Source organism: Salvelinus namaycush, chromosome 21 (genome assembly GCF_016432855.1).
Source record: "Salvelinus namaycush isolate Seneca chromosome 21, SaNama_1.0, whole genome shotgun sequence".
In the NCBI taxonomy this organism is placed as follows: Eukaryota; Metazoa; Chordata; class Actinopteri; order Salmoniformes; family Salmonidae; genus Salvelinus; species Salvelinus namaycush.
In genome coordinates this window covers 34,233,414-34,251,239 of record NC_052327.1, presented here as the reverse complement: position 1 = coordinate 34,251,239, position 17,826 = coordinate 34,233,414, and the positions used below count along the sequence as shown (strand labels likewise).

At 40.8% G+C, this 17,826-nt stretch overlaps 1 protein-coding gene across 1 annotated transcript; it reads left to right on the top strand.

The window, feature by feature from the left end:
• The first annotated feature begins 10,912 nt into the window (after window positions 1–10,912).
• Window positions 10,913–14,011, top strand: LOC120066002 (DEP domain-containing protein 7-like). The gene is made up of 10 exons (XM_039017041.1): window positions 10,913–10,979; window positions 11,275–11,698; window positions 11,795–11,919; window positions 12,072–12,258; window positions 12,416–12,521; window positions 12,564–12,678; window positions 12,822–12,964; window positions 13,257–13,382; window positions 13,631–13,706; window positions 13,797–14,011. The coding sequence occupies exons 1-10, from the start codon at window positions 10,913–10,915 to the stop codon at window positions 14,009–14,011; spliced, it is 1,584 nt and encodes a 527-aa protein (XP_038872969.1).
• Window positions 14,012–17,826: the final 3,815 nt, after the last annotated feature.

Here is a 17,826-nt window from a genome sequence, read left to right as displayed (position 1 = left end):
TATATAAACTAAACAATTTATTTTTATTAATCAAAAAAAATAAAAGCATCCTTTTCTTTAGCTTAGTTTGTTTGTTAGAAACTAGGAGACTAATAATTGCTCAAAGTCCTGACCTGGTACTCCTGTCGCTGTGCTTGAAGCTCCAGCTCCACTCGGCTCACAGCCTGAGTCTGTGTCAGCAGAAGCTGCTGGGCAAGCTGTAGGGAGTTCATCACCTCCTGAACACACACACACACACACACAAAGGGGGTGGGGACTGTGTTAATGACATACAGCACAACCGCTTACCTGCCCTGCGTGGAAATCCCCCTCTCCCAACCCCCACAAGCCAACCACCTTTATTTTACACTGACACACTTCCCCCAAATTCATCAAATGTAACCTTTTAACATTTTCACCCCATCGAGCAACCCACATCATTATGGGGTAATTGGGGGAAAAGGGTTGGATATGTAATATACTATGCTATGATTCTGACCTTTTTTCCATTTCTTTCAGTTGTATGCTCATCTCTGAGTTTTTTATTCATTTCAGTTTCCTGAAAAATAAAAAAATAAAAACCTATTGAATTATTAACATATAATTCATGTTGTCTTGATATACAAGTAAATTAAGATAACAATTAATATATCCCAAAAAATAACTTTTACCACATGCAGCCTGTGTTGGAGTTGCTGTATGTTTTGCTCTTTGACTGTGAGGTTGCAGTTCTCTTCAGATCTACCCACAGATGTCACTTTTGCCTTAATAAGCTTGTTATTAAGTTCCTCCACATCCTTTACGAAGAAAGTAACATATGAGTGCCTTAACTTTCAAAGTGGGATACTAACATGGTTATCAAGCCCAAAACTCAGATCCACATCCATAAGACGGAACAGTAACAAAACTATGTCATGGTAAAATATGTGTAACCTTCAGTCTCTGCTACTTAACAGATCACTGTTCCCTTTAGCACTGTGCATGCTCTGCATGTCTATTACAGAGATACGGCACAGCAATTATATATGGTCTTCTTTGATCTCCGAGGCAGGGAAATATTTGAGTTACACCTCCAGGTACTGCATGCTCTCCCTAATCTTACCCTCCACACAGCAATCTGTATTCAATGATGATGTAACATTTTAAATCATGTCTCACCTGTTTTAAGGAGATGATTGTGGATTCTTGTTTTCTATTGACAGAAGTTAGTTTCTTATTGAGTCTCATGGCATCTTCAACTGTAAGAGGGATCAAGAGTCCACAAATGGAAGCTTGCTGAACTAAATTCATTCATTAACTAAATAATGAAATATTTCTGGGATTTATGTGTAGCTATTTTCTTTACGCCACATGGAAAAGTAACAATTTCCAGACTAACTCCACAAGGCAGACAAATGTTTCCTATCTCCTTTAAATGAACAGCAGCTGCTGGCCCCACCGTAACTGTATCACCACTTTACATAAATAGTGATACTATGGTTTAGGGGCAAAAGATTAACATGTTTAAAAAAAACAGGGCGATGTAAGTACAACAGAGTTACTGGTTAAATGTCAGACAAGAATGGCTATGGCTACCTGATAATGTATGGCCTGCCACTGTTATCAGACGACATAATAACAAAACACGTTGAGGTTTCTCAGATTAAAAAAGGCCACCACCGTACTGGTGAATATCTGTTAGTCTTGGGGAAAGTCTTGATTTGAAAACATATGGTAACTAACACTTTACACTATGCAGAAATCGCACCGCCATTTCCTGGTCACTAAAATGCTAATAGTTTGCCTAATTTCAGTTTATGTGACAAAACAAGCAAGTATAGTGTGGAGAAACATTGTACCATCTAAACCGCTGTGAAGTATCTTTTCCATAAACCAAAATATTGTATTTTCAGCTGTTTGAAGCTGGTGTACAAAAAATGAACACAAAAATGAAACCTAAAAACAGGAAGCATAGAAATAGCACACATAGAACAGATCTACTGCTTCTTAGACTTGCTTTCAATCCGAATGACAGATCTATAACTCACATTTCTATGTGGATTTTTGTCAGGTCGCCCAAAAAGTTACATATTACACCTTTAAGTTGCTCTGCACAGGTATAAGAGCAACTTAAGCGTTACATAAAATACACTGTCTAAATGTGCTAGTGGGCATGGCTGTGGCGGGCATACCATTTTGCTCCAGCTTCTCGTGGGCCTGCTTGACCATTGCACACTGTCTGGAGAGAGCCCCAAACCTCTTCTCCACCTCCCCCAGTTGTTTCAGGTGGCTGTCTTTGGTCTGGGTCTGCAGCTGCAGCTTCTGCTCCTGTAATAAGCAGTACAGTAGGTTCTCTCAGTAGAATGGTCAGGATTGGTATGATTTTCCTCAGTCAGCTACCACAAAGGAGGACACTGGGAAAGAGTTTGCTGTCACTTTGGGCTGAGAGGACCTTTGTTTAACATCTTGGCCGCCGGCTCCCCTCCTAGAGATAAGGAGTCAACTTGACACATGCCTGAGAGCCTTTTATTGTTCATCGCTGTCATTATTGTTTGATTGTCTGTATCAAGACACATTTTTTCTTAGCCACTGGAAGGTTAAACAGAGCGAGGCTCAGTTATAAAATATTTTAATAGTGATATTTTCTCGGCTGCACTGGCGGTTCAAGTGTCACACACTCCCTATCCGTTACTCCTGATGAGCCATTCCCTCTCCTCATCCTCCTCTTTAATTCCGCCCACTCCCACACTCCCCTGTCAACAATTTCTATAATTGGAATCCTTACCAGCTCGCTTAATTTCTTCTCCAAACTGTACTTGAACAACTGTAAAACAGTAGTAAAAAGACAGTTATATTTTTCATTAAGATTTCATGACAACTATGGTGCAGACTTTCAGGGAAATGTTATAGTATAACCAAAGCCTCACACACGTGCAAATAACATTCAATAGAAACACAAACTCTTAAAAATTGAACTCACACTACAAACACATGGAATTAAAATGGTTTAAGATATGACATAAAACAAAGTCAACACAATTATGCCATAATATAACGAAGAAGTCCATTATAATACTACAAAATAAAATATCAAAGAGACGTTATTGCCCAATCGCAGGGTTAGGTTGTAAATGCAGTGGACCATGGCGACTGCCATATATCACCTTAGCTGTCTCACCCCAGAGTCTATTCCACACACACCCCAACTCAGAACATCAGTGGTGGGATAGCGCTTCCCAAAGTTCACCCAAAGCCTCCAAATGGGACGAACAGGGGGGAATGGAGAGCTGTCCTGCTCCCTCTGGGTGTGTGTGTTTCCTAGAAACGTTACCTGGAACAATTTCAGTTCCTCCTTCAGACTGTTGATCTCCTTGTCCTTTAACTCGGCTGTCAGCTGGTGCTTTCCCTTCAACGGAACATTGCCACAGAATAAAATTGTTTAGTTTATTAGAATAAATAGAATAGATTGTATTTTTTAAGTCTAAACTAAACTCAGTCATTTTTGCATCACTGAATTACTGCATTTGAACAAAACAATATGAAACAATGACCTTTAGTGACACAGTATGTTGTGAAAAATGTAATTAAAAAAAAAAGAGTATCAATAAAATAATTAAAGAGTATCATACCCTTTCACCTTCGACCCCTCTGATTTTGGACTGAAACTTAATTCAGGGGGAAAAAATTAAACAGATTGCTAAATTATTATGATCATGACATCAGAAACAAATGTCACCAAACTATAAAGCAAAGTTAGACATAATTTTAACCCAAATTAAAGCTGGTTACATTGTTTTTAGTTCACCAGATCCACATACATCAATGGCGAAGGTGCATAAAGATGGCGGCCCCCATGTACTTACCACAAATACTTAATTTGCTAAGTTTGCCGTATTGTACATTGCTCTCCATTACTTTTTGTTTGTATCGTCCTAAGCACAGTATACATGATCCCAATACTAGCTCCAAGATGGCGGCAATTTGAAAAAACAGAAAAGTTAATTGCGCACATTAACTGGCGCATTGAACAATGTTGCGTGCAGTAGTTTAAAAACTGTGGGCAGTGCTAAAATAATGACGTTGATTCTGAATTCCTCCATCTTTATGCACATTCGCCATTGTAAAGGTTGATCGTATGTGCCCGTTCTACTTGCCCTTACACAGAAGGAAAAGAGCACTGCAGCAACATATTATATGATTTTGCTGCACCCAATAGGAACAATGGCGCTGAGAAAATCACCTGTTTTTTAACATTGGCAAGAGACTCCGTATGTTGATTTGCCATGTTGTCAATTTGATGTTGAAGGGATTCCTACAAAAAAGAAGGCATTACATTAACTCAGATAATAATTCAAGAGGTGAACTGATAAATAATTAAATAATTGATATTTTTTCTTAGCTAGCTTACGCAAGCACACTGACAATAATGAGTAAAGCATCAGTCAAATATTTGCAGCTGTCTCATTCAACTAGCCCAATTAGGAGACAACTTGTCTAACTAGGCACATACCGTACCTTCTGCCATTCTAATTCCTGCTTCTCCAACACAAGTTTACTAATCTGCTCTTCATACCGAGTTTCAGCCTCCTGAAGCAAAAAGACAATACAAATATTAGAAATACATAGTAAATCTCACAGATTTCACAGTAGTAGTACAGTATTCTTAGCATTAAGGTAATATCATGAAAAATACCAATATATTTTTCTTAAAGATGGAGTTTTATACGTCCACAGAATACATTCAAAGAGGGAGGCTCAACTTTGAATTGAGTTTCAGTAGTTCACCCCAATATCTTTGGGAAAGTAGCGGTACATTAGAGTGGTGATATTAGTGCAAAGCCATCCTTATCCTCCCTCAGCCCTGGAAGGCAGGTAAAAGTCAATTGCTTTCCTAGATCTAGGGACTTTTTATATGGGTGTGGGAGTTGGCTCATGGAGTTTATTTATAAGTTCCCATTAAACTATGCTACCAGCATGGCATACTCGAAAAGTGCACACAAGATAAAGCTGTTAGTTTGCGGAGGAATACTGATTTGATGGGGGGGGGGCAGTAAATAGGCTATTAAACTTGGTTATCTAAGTAAATCAGAAGAGGCAACAGCAGATCAAATAAGGCCTGAGCCACAACACACTGTAAATATCAGGCCTATCCCATATGCAATCTGAACACTGTATGTGACTCACCCTATTATATGAAAATTCACAACACAGTATTCTAAAATCAGATAAATGCCTGCCATTGGTTTTCATTTAATCTCTTCATAGTCAAGGCATAAAAACATCTGGATTACGCCTAGAGTCGGAATGCAGGCAGATCAATGAGATGCCCAAACTTTAACTTCATGCCCCTAATCATCCTTATTATGATTTTAAATTGATGTAGTTAAAAGTATTTGCCACAATTGCATCTTCACAATGTATATGAAAACAAATTTGGCCGGCGTAAGATAGTCTGACATGACAAGCTATGCTTTTAACATCACACCAATAAACCCAAGAACTACAAAGTGTTACTTTAACAGCATGCCTGAGGATCATATTGATTAAATGTTTTTTTCCCAGAAACATGGTAATAACAATAAAATGTGAGAGCCAATGGTTTATTTTCCTCTTATAACCTTTAAACATGTCCAGTGTCAGGTTTAAAGTGCTTGCTCCAGGGTACCCTTTTTACAAGCAAAGACATGAATTCACCAGGTCTTTGCTTGCATGACCCCGTTCAGATGTGCAACTACAAGCTGGCTTGTGTCCAGATGGCCAAAAAGGGCTGTGAGCTTCCTCTGAAAACACATAATATACCTCCTACGAAATTACACTCCCCAGTTCCTCATGACTTGACCAAATAGAGCCGTAAGTGTCTGAGCTCTTCCTGGTAAACAATGGGATGAAGAGGAAGTTGTTATTGTGGAGACATTCCTGAAAATATAACGATTTTGTTTTATGTTTTAATTCCTGTAACAATTTCAGAGAATGTAGAAAGCTATTATCTGTCTTTATGTTACTATAACATCAAGAGATATTTGAAGGATATGTATAAATCAAAGTACCCTGTGAATATGTAGTTCTTCCACTGCTTCATGAAGAATTGTTTTAAACTCCAAAACCTGTAAGGAAATGATGCCACTGTCTGTCTCGTGAGGGGTATATGATAACGACAGCTCCTTTTCAAAGTCGTGTCCTCCAGTCTAAAGAGAACAATAATAGTTTTATTGTAAGTTATGCAAACAAGCATAGACATATGCATTCTATCATAATGTATGTATTTCTGCAGTAACCCTAGCTTACCGTGGTGGGGCGTTTCCCTGAGTCTGCACTGACATCCATCAAGATGTTCAGGTCAGGAGAAGGTTTTGTTGGTACTCTTTAACACCCTGATAAATTCTGTAAAGTAAAAAATAAATATTGAATGATAAGTGTGTACAACAAAGTATATTTGGTATAGGCCTAAAGCATTAAAACCTTATTAATATTATTCAGTCACTAAGTAAACAGCATTGCAGGAGGATACAGTGCAGTGATTTGGTAGTAGTTCTTCAACCCATCAAGGTGGAAATTAAGCTGTCCTGAAAGTCTAATAGGGGTCAGAGCCATAACACTAAATGGACAAATTGCCCTGTCATTCAGCTTCTAAATTATATAAGTTATTTAATATGACCTGTGTAGATAGACCCCTGTGCCCTCATCATGACTGACTTTTTAAGTAGGTCTCCACTGCCGACAATCCTTTAATAGAAGAGAGTATTTTCTCCATTTAACCTGCACCGTACTCAATCATGTGCAGGGATTAAATGATCCCTTTAGAATTTGCTACTATCATAAATGACATTGTGACCTGGGGGGGGGCAATGTCTTTATTTGCCTCTCCACTGATTCACTTGAGCAGATATTAAACAATTCTATAAACCATGAAAAGCAAAATTAAAAGGACACCATCCATATAACGGGATAATTCCCATCAGCAACATGAAGTCTGTATGACCTTTTGTGAGTTATATGACTATTGTCCTGTAATGCACTGAGAAAAAAACACTGCCATAATCAAAGCCCTTAGGTGAGGATAATACGTATTTAATCACAATGTCATCTATCATGAATGCTACTCTGACTTAAATTCATTAAGCACAGCTACAGCAAAGTATTTAGGGCTCATATACTACAATTACATAATTACATGCGGTGGTTACTCAATAACATTGTTAGAGATTATAAACTCGGTGGTTTGAGCCCTGAATGCTGATTGGCTGACAGCCGTGCTATTTCAGATCGTATACCATGGGTATGACAAAACATGTATTTTTACTGCTCTAATTACGTTGGTAACCAGTTTATAATAGCAATAAGGCACCTCGGGGGTTTGTGGTGTATGGCCAATATACCAAGGCTAAGGGCTGTATCCAGGCACTCCGCATTGCGTCATGCATAACAGCCCATAGCCGTGGTATATTGGCCATATACCACACCCCCCCGGGCCTTATTGCTTAATTAGCCTATGTGAAGAAGCATTATAGATTCATACCACACAAAATACGGTGCAAATAAAATAACGTAGGCCTATTACTTTCATTTTTATGATTAATTTATGGGGTGATTTTAAAAGCTTTAGATGACCAGGAACTACATGACAGGAACATGCAGGATATGACGACTAAGGTACCTCACATATGACTCCATGTTAAAATAAAGGTTAAATAAAACGATACAGTAACACCCTTGGTGGGTGGCGGCTTTTGCATCAGCCAAGCAGTAACATACTTTTAACTATAGTCTTTTACTTTATCATATATTATTTCTGTCAAAATACTGATATCTAACATTTAAAAAAATGTGCCAGTCTGTTTCTGCATAGTTTTATCATCCCTGCCGGCTATAATCCCTATTGTGTTTACAGCATGTGTAGCGTAAGAATCCTATGCATTCACCAGTAATTGTTACTAGCACTAGGAGGTGTGAGATGAACAGAAGTACCCACTTACAGAAGATTGATTGCACAACTGAATCGTTTTTTCTAAATATCATAAAACACACTAATTGTGCTATATTTTGAAAACCTTGGTCATTCTAACATTGAAATATCAAAAACTTGTGATTTTAGAAACTATTCTAGATTTTATAAACTATTTAAAAACTATCACTGTATGTCAACATCACAAGGTTGATTCACTTCAACATTACCTTATTTGAAACTGAGCACTAACCAGGTGTGACATTGGTTTTCCCTGTTCCAAATATGATTCAGGACTTTAAAATAATCAATTAGTCTTCTGAGAAATAGAGTGAAAATACTCTCAACACTTACTCTATAAAGGAACAGTGTTAGATCTGGAATATCAAATTAATTAATTTAATTGTGTCCTGTACATCTCTCTGAATGTCTCAATGCCTATTTCTTTGAATAAAAACATTAAGCATCATCTGCTCTCCACGTGATCAATCTAGTTTTATATTTGTTTGATTTCTCCCTACTTTTTCAGTTTTCCACCGAAAATGCGAGGTTATTATTATTTGTGGAGTACTTTTTCCCCTTTTTCGTGATATCCAATTGGTAGTTACAGTCTTGTCCCATTGCTGCAACTCAGGTATGGACTCGGGAGAGGCGAAGGTCGAGAGCCATGCATCCTCTGAAACACGACCCCACCAACCGCACTGCTTCTTGACACACTGCTCGCATTAACCCGGAAGCCAGCCGCACCAATGAGTCTGAGGAAACACTGTACAGCTGGCGACCGAAGTCAGCATGCATGCAACCGAAGTCAGAGTACATGCGCCCGGCCACCACAAGGAGTCACTAGAGCGCGATGGGACAAGGACATCCCAGCCCTCTCATAACCCGGACAACGCTGGGCCAATTGTGTGCCGCCCTATGGGACTCCCAATCACAGCCGGTTGCGATACAGTCTGGAATCAAACCAGGGTTTGTAGTAACACCTCTAGCACTGAGATGCAGTGCCTTACACGGCTGCGCCACCCGGGAGCCCCTATTCATTAGTCTGATTCTGTTGGAAAACGTTCTGTCACAAAGAGTTTAGAGTAGGAACCAAATGGTACAGCACGGGGAGGGGCCTACTTGAATTTGTCCAATAGAACCTCGTTTTCGTTGCATGACATTGAACGTTTGAAGTTAACGTTTTCCTTTGCAAAACGTTTTGCAACATTAAAAAACGTTTTGTAGCGGAATCCGACTAATGAATACACCCTGCCTGGTTAGTGGTCAACTCAACTCTGGGCTACCTGTAAATCGCTTTCCCTAAACGTGTCTTCAAGTCCTAAGGACCAGAACAATTCACTGGTATTGACTTACCGCTAGATCCCCTCTGCCACTACCAGCGAGCTAACGTTAGCTGGCTAGCTATAGAATGGTGACTTACCATTTCCAGCTGATTGCCGTTGTAACGTTAGATGTGAAGAAACAGGTACACTTTTTAGAATACACAATAAGCGACTTTAAATAAATATTCTAGCAATGTTCAAAGTATATCTAACGACAGTGTTGTTTGTTGAACTACATTTATGAAAAAACATGGCTAGTAACAAAGGTAATGTTAGATAGCTAGGCGTACTACACATGTCAGTTACCTATGTTGGGTAAATTCATCATTAGCATAGCTCGCGCACAGCCAGGGGAAAGGCGGGTGCACAGAACACACTTTCATATCGCGAGGAAAAACTGGACTGAATTTGGCGCTGGTCTGACATATGCACAGCAGCATATCTATAACAAGTCGTTGAGAAGTGAAGACTGACTGAGCGACGTATAGGCCTACCCAGAGAGGAAGAGGCGAAGCGAGAGGTTTCACCCTCGACAAAATCTGTCCAAAATAAAGCCAATGAGTTTCTATGGGCTTATTATTGGACCTAAGCTTCCCACCTTTGGGACAACGACTTCCATTGTTAGGGCATGTATATTAGTATCTCGTCATTATATACAGATATCTGGCTACCTTTGCCAACGGTTTCAATTAGTTACCTCAACCACAAAGTAAAACTTGGCTATATCGTTACAATTCATTAACACAACATTTTTTATTTTGGTTTTAATTTAAGGTAAGGCATAATGTTATCAGTGTGGTAAAGGGGGTAAGGTTTTAAATCACATTTTAAGAAGATCATTTGTAGAGATAGGCGGGGTATAGGATTTTGTGGCTGGGGTAACTAGCGACGACCCTAGCCAACCAAATATGATAGCTGCAACCCAATATGTCGACTGGTGGGTGGCAGTGCATTCCATACACACTGTGTGGCTAGACCTGTCCACATTATTCTACCTTTGTAAAGGGAAGGGAACGCTGCTGCTACCTCGCTCTCCAACCAAGGTGAATGCAACAGACTGAAGTTAAGAGGAAATGCAGCAACTCTTGGAGGACAGTGGACGTTTATAAAAGTGCTTATTAAACGTAAAACTTAAAATTTCAAGTGGTCCTCCTATGGGCTCAGAAACCAATCACAATGGGAATACAAAACAAGATGCAGAGACCTGACAAATTGTTTTTAAACTCAGACTGACCAATAGATTATAATTACAAATAATTTTACCTAAACGGGCACGAGCGTTTATTTGCTCTGGCTGCCATCTAGTGTTCAAGTGTGTAATTGTTCCAAAGTGTCCTTGACGCTGTATTAGCGTAGTCCTTGGAGTAGAAGACACCAATAATGTAAAAGCGAGCTCTTTGACAAAATAATCCATGCTAGTTAGTTATACTATTCACTACATACCACTATTTTAAATCGAAATGAATAGCCAACATTTTTGTTACATTCGCTCAATTGTTCAAGTTCAATTGATGTAATCAGCAGGGATAATGCCTACTGCGTTCGTATACTATTCTACTTATTATTCTACTGCGTCTTTAACAGTTAATTAAGGTTTCCCTTGCTCACCTGAGGAATGAATAAAAGGGTAACGTTTTGGACAGATTTTTTTTTTCAGTACGTCACCACCATCCTTACCAATTGAGGAATGGCCACAGTGAAGGAGAGAGCTGCCGCGCTGAATTTGTCTGGAAAACTGTGTCTGCGTTCTCCAGGTACAAACTTTGACCTTTATTGATGGCTGTAGACGTATGCACGAATCATTAGCCTACACGGTCGCCATATTTTTTCTACATAATCAAACCAATGACTCCCATGGTTTTGTTTGTACATTTTACTTTCCCCTCGTATAGAAGGTCCGCTTATTTATTTGAACTGACTTTGTTGTCCTTGAAGGCATTGAGTGGTCTAACAACATCACTGTTTATCAAGCACTGACTGCTGATGGTTTAACCAAGGATATGGTTAAACCTTTAACCAGTTTCTTTTCTCACTCATTTTGTGTTACAGGTCATGGCATGGTCCATAAGCCATTCCAGGCCTCTCCTATATGGAGCAGCATCATTGCCAACCTCAAAATGTCAGTAAAGGTGAAGCGAAGGCGCTTTCACCTGAAGTCGCATAATGACTGCTTTCTGGGGTCAGATGCAGTGGATGTGGTGTTGGACCATATAGTCCAGAGCAAGTTCTTTGAAGGTGCTGACATCTCACGGGACAAGGTGGTGCGTGTTTGTCAGGCCCTCCTGGACTGTAAGGTGTTTGAGACAGTTGGAGCAAAGGTCTTTGGTAAAGATAAGAGGCAAGATGTTTTCCAGGACAGCAAAGGTTACCTCTACAGGTTTCTGAACACACAAATGCCTTCTATGGATGAACTTGAAAAAGGAATCCTTTCTCCTGGTATTCAAAGCACCTTTTGCAGTGCTTCTTGCAGGTGGTTATTTGTTTTGATTCTATTTCTTTTATTTGAGACAAGTCAATATGAAATATTAATTGGATAGTCTTTATTTGACTTTGCCTTCAAATGTTGCAGGCAAGAGGAGCAACTCTATTCACATGGTACACCTCTGAGATCCAACCAACTGTTGGAAACTGTCCTGGGAAACCTGAGTCTGAGTCCAAGCAAAGCACACATTGATTCTCCATTACCACAGACCCGTAAGTCATCTACTATCATAGTGTAAAGTCGGTATCATCTGATTTAACTACATCAGAGGTGCTGGTGTTGGGCAAAAACTAAAATGTGCTCCATCTCGGTCCCCAGGACTAGTATTGAACTCTAGTTGACAGTCCATTCCTTTACTCTGTAGTGGTTGATGAAGTGTGGCGTGAGGAGACGATGCTGAGACTGCTGCAGCTGGTAGAGCTCCCTATGTTGGACAATCTGTTGGAAGGTGGAGAGGCCTCTCCCCGTCGCATGGCACAGAGGGACCCAGACTTGATTTACACCAGCAACTACCTGGACCGTGAGATCCTGAGGGCCTTCAAGGACTCACAGTATGTAGTGTGACTGATCGGTCTTACTTGAATAGCTAAGATGGATATTTTTAACATGAATGAAGCTTCTCATGCAGGCCTACGGAGTACAATATTCCTGGTGGTGAGTGACATAACAGTTTCAGTGGCACAGGATTATTTACTTATTCTGTTGAAGGGAGGATGATTGGCTTACAGCAGCATTGGACTGTCTGGAGTTCCTGCCTGACCAGCAGGTGGTGGAGGTGAGCCGTGATCTGCCCAGGTGTCCAGACGTAGTGGGTGTTGGCCAGGGTCAGCCCTGTTGCTCAGGTTCAGGCACCCAGCAGTGCAAACTTCTGCTGTATGAAACATTGGTGAAATACTATGGCCAGCCCGACCGCTCACCCCTGCTCGCCAACCACATGTCCGACTTCTACACTGGGGTTACTGAATTACTAGGTGAGACCGGCGCTATGACCACTTCATATTACTTGGGTCATGATTGGTACTTTTTCTACTTTTTAAAAAACTTTTTTTTTACTGTTTCCAGGTATATCATAAGCAATGTGTAGGGCTGCATTAACTTGTGCTTCTTTTTGCAGTGAATGCAAAGTTTGATAAAGCTCTTGAGGCACTGCAGTTGTGTTTGAAGCTTCTGCACCCTCGTAAGCGGGAGGAACTGCGCACATTGTTGAGCTTCATGGCTATGGCTGCAGACCCACTGGAAATCAAGCTGGACAAAGAGGTGAAGACCATGGGGTCAGTTATTGTTATGGGATAGTTATTTCTGTATGGAGTCAGCGTTCTTATTCATTTACTTTTGACTCATTTAGCAGACGCTCTTATCCAGAGGAATTTACAGGCACAATTAGGGTTGAGTGCCTTGCTCAAGATTTTCAGACTGCTCTGGGATTTGAACATGTGGACTTTCGGTTACTGACCCAACACTCTTAACTGCTACACTACGTGCCACATCTTGATTAAGCACAATTTGATCCTGGTTAATGTTGGAATAACTCGTACTGTCTCATTTTCAGATTGAGAACAAAATGGTTGTGAAGATGGCTTTTTCCAGAGCCATCATCCACAGCAAATCTCTAGCCAAAGAGAAAGTGGACCTCCTGGTGCTGTTCATGCTGGACAACCGCCATTACATTTTTAAGGTATTCTTGATTTGTTGACAGAGCAGTGACTGATTTATTTGGGTCCTTAAAGCTATATATACTGAGTGTAGAAAACATTGCTCTTTACATTGTGTACGCACAGCTCAATATTAGAAAGGTGTTAATGATTTGTACACGCAGTGTAAATCCCATGTATTTTTATGAACACTATGTTGTGAATGCCATATGAGCATGCAATCATTACATTAAGTTTGATACATGGCTGGCTTGAAACATTTCTCTCTCAGATACCAGGATCTTTGCACAAGCTGGTCAGTGACAAACTTGCCAGAGTTGTGCAAGGGGAACAACCAGATGTGACAGGTAAAATATCTATCTAGTAGTAGTCTTTGTGGAAGAGTGCTGACTGCCTCAAATACATCACCTACACATTGTTCCCTCCATTGTCCTTAGGGTCCACGTTCTGTCAGCAAGTCTCAACAAAGGCTTATACTGACTGTACTCAAAGAACAACACATGAAGCGCTGTTGGTGTTACTGAGGAATATTAATGAAGACCCAAAGCACTCTGCCAAAGAGAGGAAACGGCTCCTCAGGCAATTTTACCAAGGCCACCCAGAAATATTTGTTCAGTATTTTGGGGATTCTGTGTCTGCTGTCGGTGTGTAGCCAGTGTCAATGTTGTCAAAAGATCACTTTGTACATGCCTAGGTCACTTTGTATGCATGTGATTCTGAATTAAATTTAAATAAAGTCTTAATCCATGGACACCATGGTATATTGCACACTGTCATAATCATAAATACTGAAATTGTAGCCATCTGAGAAATAACTTAAACTCATAGAAAGATGAGCTCCATTTCCCACAGTATCCAAAAGGCAATACACACATTGGAACTGATGTTGAGCGTTTGAGTGCTTGACCGGACCAGTAGTTGAATTTCTTAATTTTGGCCACAGTCAATGCCGTAAGACTTAATTTTCACCTGTTTCCACAGTCATTGTAAATTAAACATTGTATTTCTGGTATTACTTTAGTGAGGGTCATGCATAAGGTTGGGATTAAAATCACATTAAGAGATTGTAGAAATAGGTGGTTTATGACTTTGTGGTAACTAGTGACCACTTTCACCGGTTAGTGCTATCAGGGATCCTTGGGATGTCCCTACCCTAAATCCTAACCTTGTTATTTAACCAGGTAGGCCAGTTTGAGAACAAGTTCTCATTTGGCTGTGTACAGCTGCTTAAAGTTAGTGAGGGAGATGTGTCTTCAGCTTCAGAGATTTTTTACAATTTGTTCCAGTCATTGGCAGCGGAGAACTGGAAGGAAAGGAAGTGTTGGCTTTGGGGATGACCAGTGCAATATACCTGCTGGAGCACGTGCCACGGTGACCAGTGAGCTAAGGCAGGGCTTTACCTAGAAGACTTATAGATGACCTGTAGCCAATGGGTTTGGCGACATATGTAGTGAGGGCCAGCCAACGAGAGCATACAGCTTGGTGTGGTGGGTAGTATATGGGGCTTTGGTGACAAAACAGATGGCACTGTGATAGACTACATCCAGTATGCTGAGTAGAGTGTTGGAGGCTATTTTGTCAAGGATCGGTAGGATAGTTTTACGAGGGTATGTTTGGCAGCATGAGTGAAGGTTGCGTTGTTGCGAAATAGGAAGCAGATTCTAGATTTAATTTTGGATTGGAGATGCTTAATGTGCGTCTGGAAGGAGAGTTTAGTCTAACCAGACACCTAGGTATTTGTAGTTGTCTACATATTCTAAGGCAGAGCCATCCAGAGTAGTGATGCAAGTTGGGCGGGCGGGTAACAATTGGTTGAAGAGCATGCATTTAGTTTTACTAGCATTTATAAGCAGTTGGAGGCCATGTGTTGTATGGCATTGAAGCTCGTTTGGAGGTTTGTTAGCACAGTTTCCAAAGTAGGGCCAGATGTATACAGAATGGTGAGCGACATCATTGGTATATACAGAGAAAAGAGTCGGCCCGAGAATTAAACCCTGTGACACCCCCATAAAGACTGCCAGAGGTCCGGACAACAGGCCCTCCGATTTGACACACTGAACTCTATCTGAGAAGTAGTGAACCAGGCGAGGCAATCATTTGAGAAGCCAAGGCTATTGAGTCTGCCGATAAGAATGCGGTGATTGACAGAGTCGAAAGCTTTGGCCAGGTCGATGAAGACGGCTGCACATTTCTGTCTTTTATCGATGGCGGTTATATCGTTTAGGACCTTGAGCGTGGCTGAGGTGCACCCATCACCAGCTCGGAAACCAGATTGCATAGTGGAGAAGGTACGTGGGATTCGAAATGGTCGGTGATCTGTTAACATGGCTTTCGAGGACCTTAGACCTATATCCATCCTGCCCTGCCTTTCTATCACAGTTTGGGCCTAGAGTGTCTCCCCCTTTTGAAGAGGGGTATGACTGCGGCTGCTTTCCAATCTTTGGGGATCTCAGACGATACAAAAGAGAGGTTGAACAGGCTAGTAATAGGGGTTGCAACAATTTCGGCAGATAATTTTAGAAAGAGGGTCCAGATTGTCTAGCCCAGCTGATTTGTAGGGATTCAGATTTTTCAGCTCTTTCAGAGCATCAGCTGTCTGGATTTGGGTGAAGGAGAAGCAGGGGGGGGGTTTGGGCAAGTTGCTGCAGGGGGTGCAGAGCTGTTGGCCGGGTAGGGGTAGCCAGGTAGAAAGCATGGGCAGCCGTAGAAAAATGATCAATTATCGTAGATTTATCGGTGGTGACAGTGTTTCCTGGAGTTAGTGCTACAGGATGCAAATTTCTGTTTGAAAAAGCTAGCCTTTGCTTTCCTAACTGACTGAGTATATTGGTTCCTGACTTCCCTGAAAAGTTGCATATTGCGGGGGATATTCGATGCTAATGCAGAATGCCACAGGATGTTTTCGTGCTGGTCAAGGGCAGTCAAGTCTGTGGTGAACCAAGGGCTATATCTGTTCTTAGTTCTACATTTTTTAATTGGGCATGCTTATTTAAGATGGCGAGGAAAGCACTTTTAAAGAGCAACCAGGCATCCTCTACTGACGGGATGAGGTCAATATCCTTCCAGGATACCCGGGCCAGGTCGATTAGAGAAACCTGCTCTCTGAAGTGTTTTAGGGAGCGTTTGACAGTGATGAGGGGTGGTCGGTTGACCGCGGATCCATCACGTATGCAGGCAATAAGGCAGTGATCGCTGAGATCCTGGATGAAGACAGCAGAGATGTATTTAGATGGCAAGTTGGTCAGGATGATATCTAAGAGGGTGCCCAAGGTTACGGATTTAGGGTTGTGCCTGGTAGGTTCCTTAATAATTTGTGTGAGATTGAGGGCATCTAGCTTAGATTGTAGGACGGCCGGGGTGTTAAGCATGTCCCAGTTTAGGTCACCTAACAGTACAAACCTAACAGTACAAACAGTACAAACTGTGGTATACAGTTTAAAACATGTTATAATTAATTAAACCTTTTTACTATTCCTTTCTTACAGATATAGAGCCTGGTTATAGGTGTTGACATCCTGCCGTTTCCAATTCCACCCAAGCCCCAGCTCTAAGTTTTCCAGGCATAAAGTAGTTCACATCCAGACAGGCTTTGGAAAATACAAACAAACCAACAGATTTTTGTAGCATCTCTACTGTATCGGGCATGTTACTGCGGTCTTTTTTCAAAGTCAATAAACATGTGTGTAAAGTGTATACTTTTGTTTCACAGTAGATTTGTTTAAGACCACCTAGAAACATCTGATTTACCCCACAGCATTAATTAATAAGCTGGGTAGAAAATGAATCTGTTTAAGTCATAAGTAAAGGCCTTTCAAAAAGAGGCTGGCATGATTGACTGTGACACATATTTAACACTTATTGCTTGTTACAGAAGACTACTGTTGTACATTGAATATCTATTCATCCCTGTTACACCTTGATGTGTTGGCTCTCTATGTCTGTACATAGTGTGAAATGCGGTTTCCCTAAAGTTATTACCCCCTAAACCTGAATCTGAAATTAACTTTGATCTTTTCTTAACCCTATTACTTTGGGGTTCTAATCTACCTCTTTTAACCCCCCCCCAAGGCAGGCAGGCAGGCAGACATTCCTGCTTCATAGACAACAACCCTAAGGGCAATAAAATAGGGTGGGTGTGGGGTCATACTCTTTGAAATGTTCAAACACATCCCCCCAGTTCAACGAGGTCCCTAGACATCAATCATCATGACAACTTCAAAGGAATAGATGCATTATATACATAAATTCACACTCACTCTAAGGTGTGAGAACAGGAACAGGATGCCCCTATATGGGCATAACCACGTGATAACTTCCCGCCAGGATGTCCTGACCAGATGCCCAAATATGGGCATGCACACGTCATCCGGACATAGGGTCATAAATCAAACGTTTGACGTGTGCCGTCTACTTTATTCTCTCTCACATGCCGTAAATACAAATTTAAACTAGTGATGTGCATTCAGT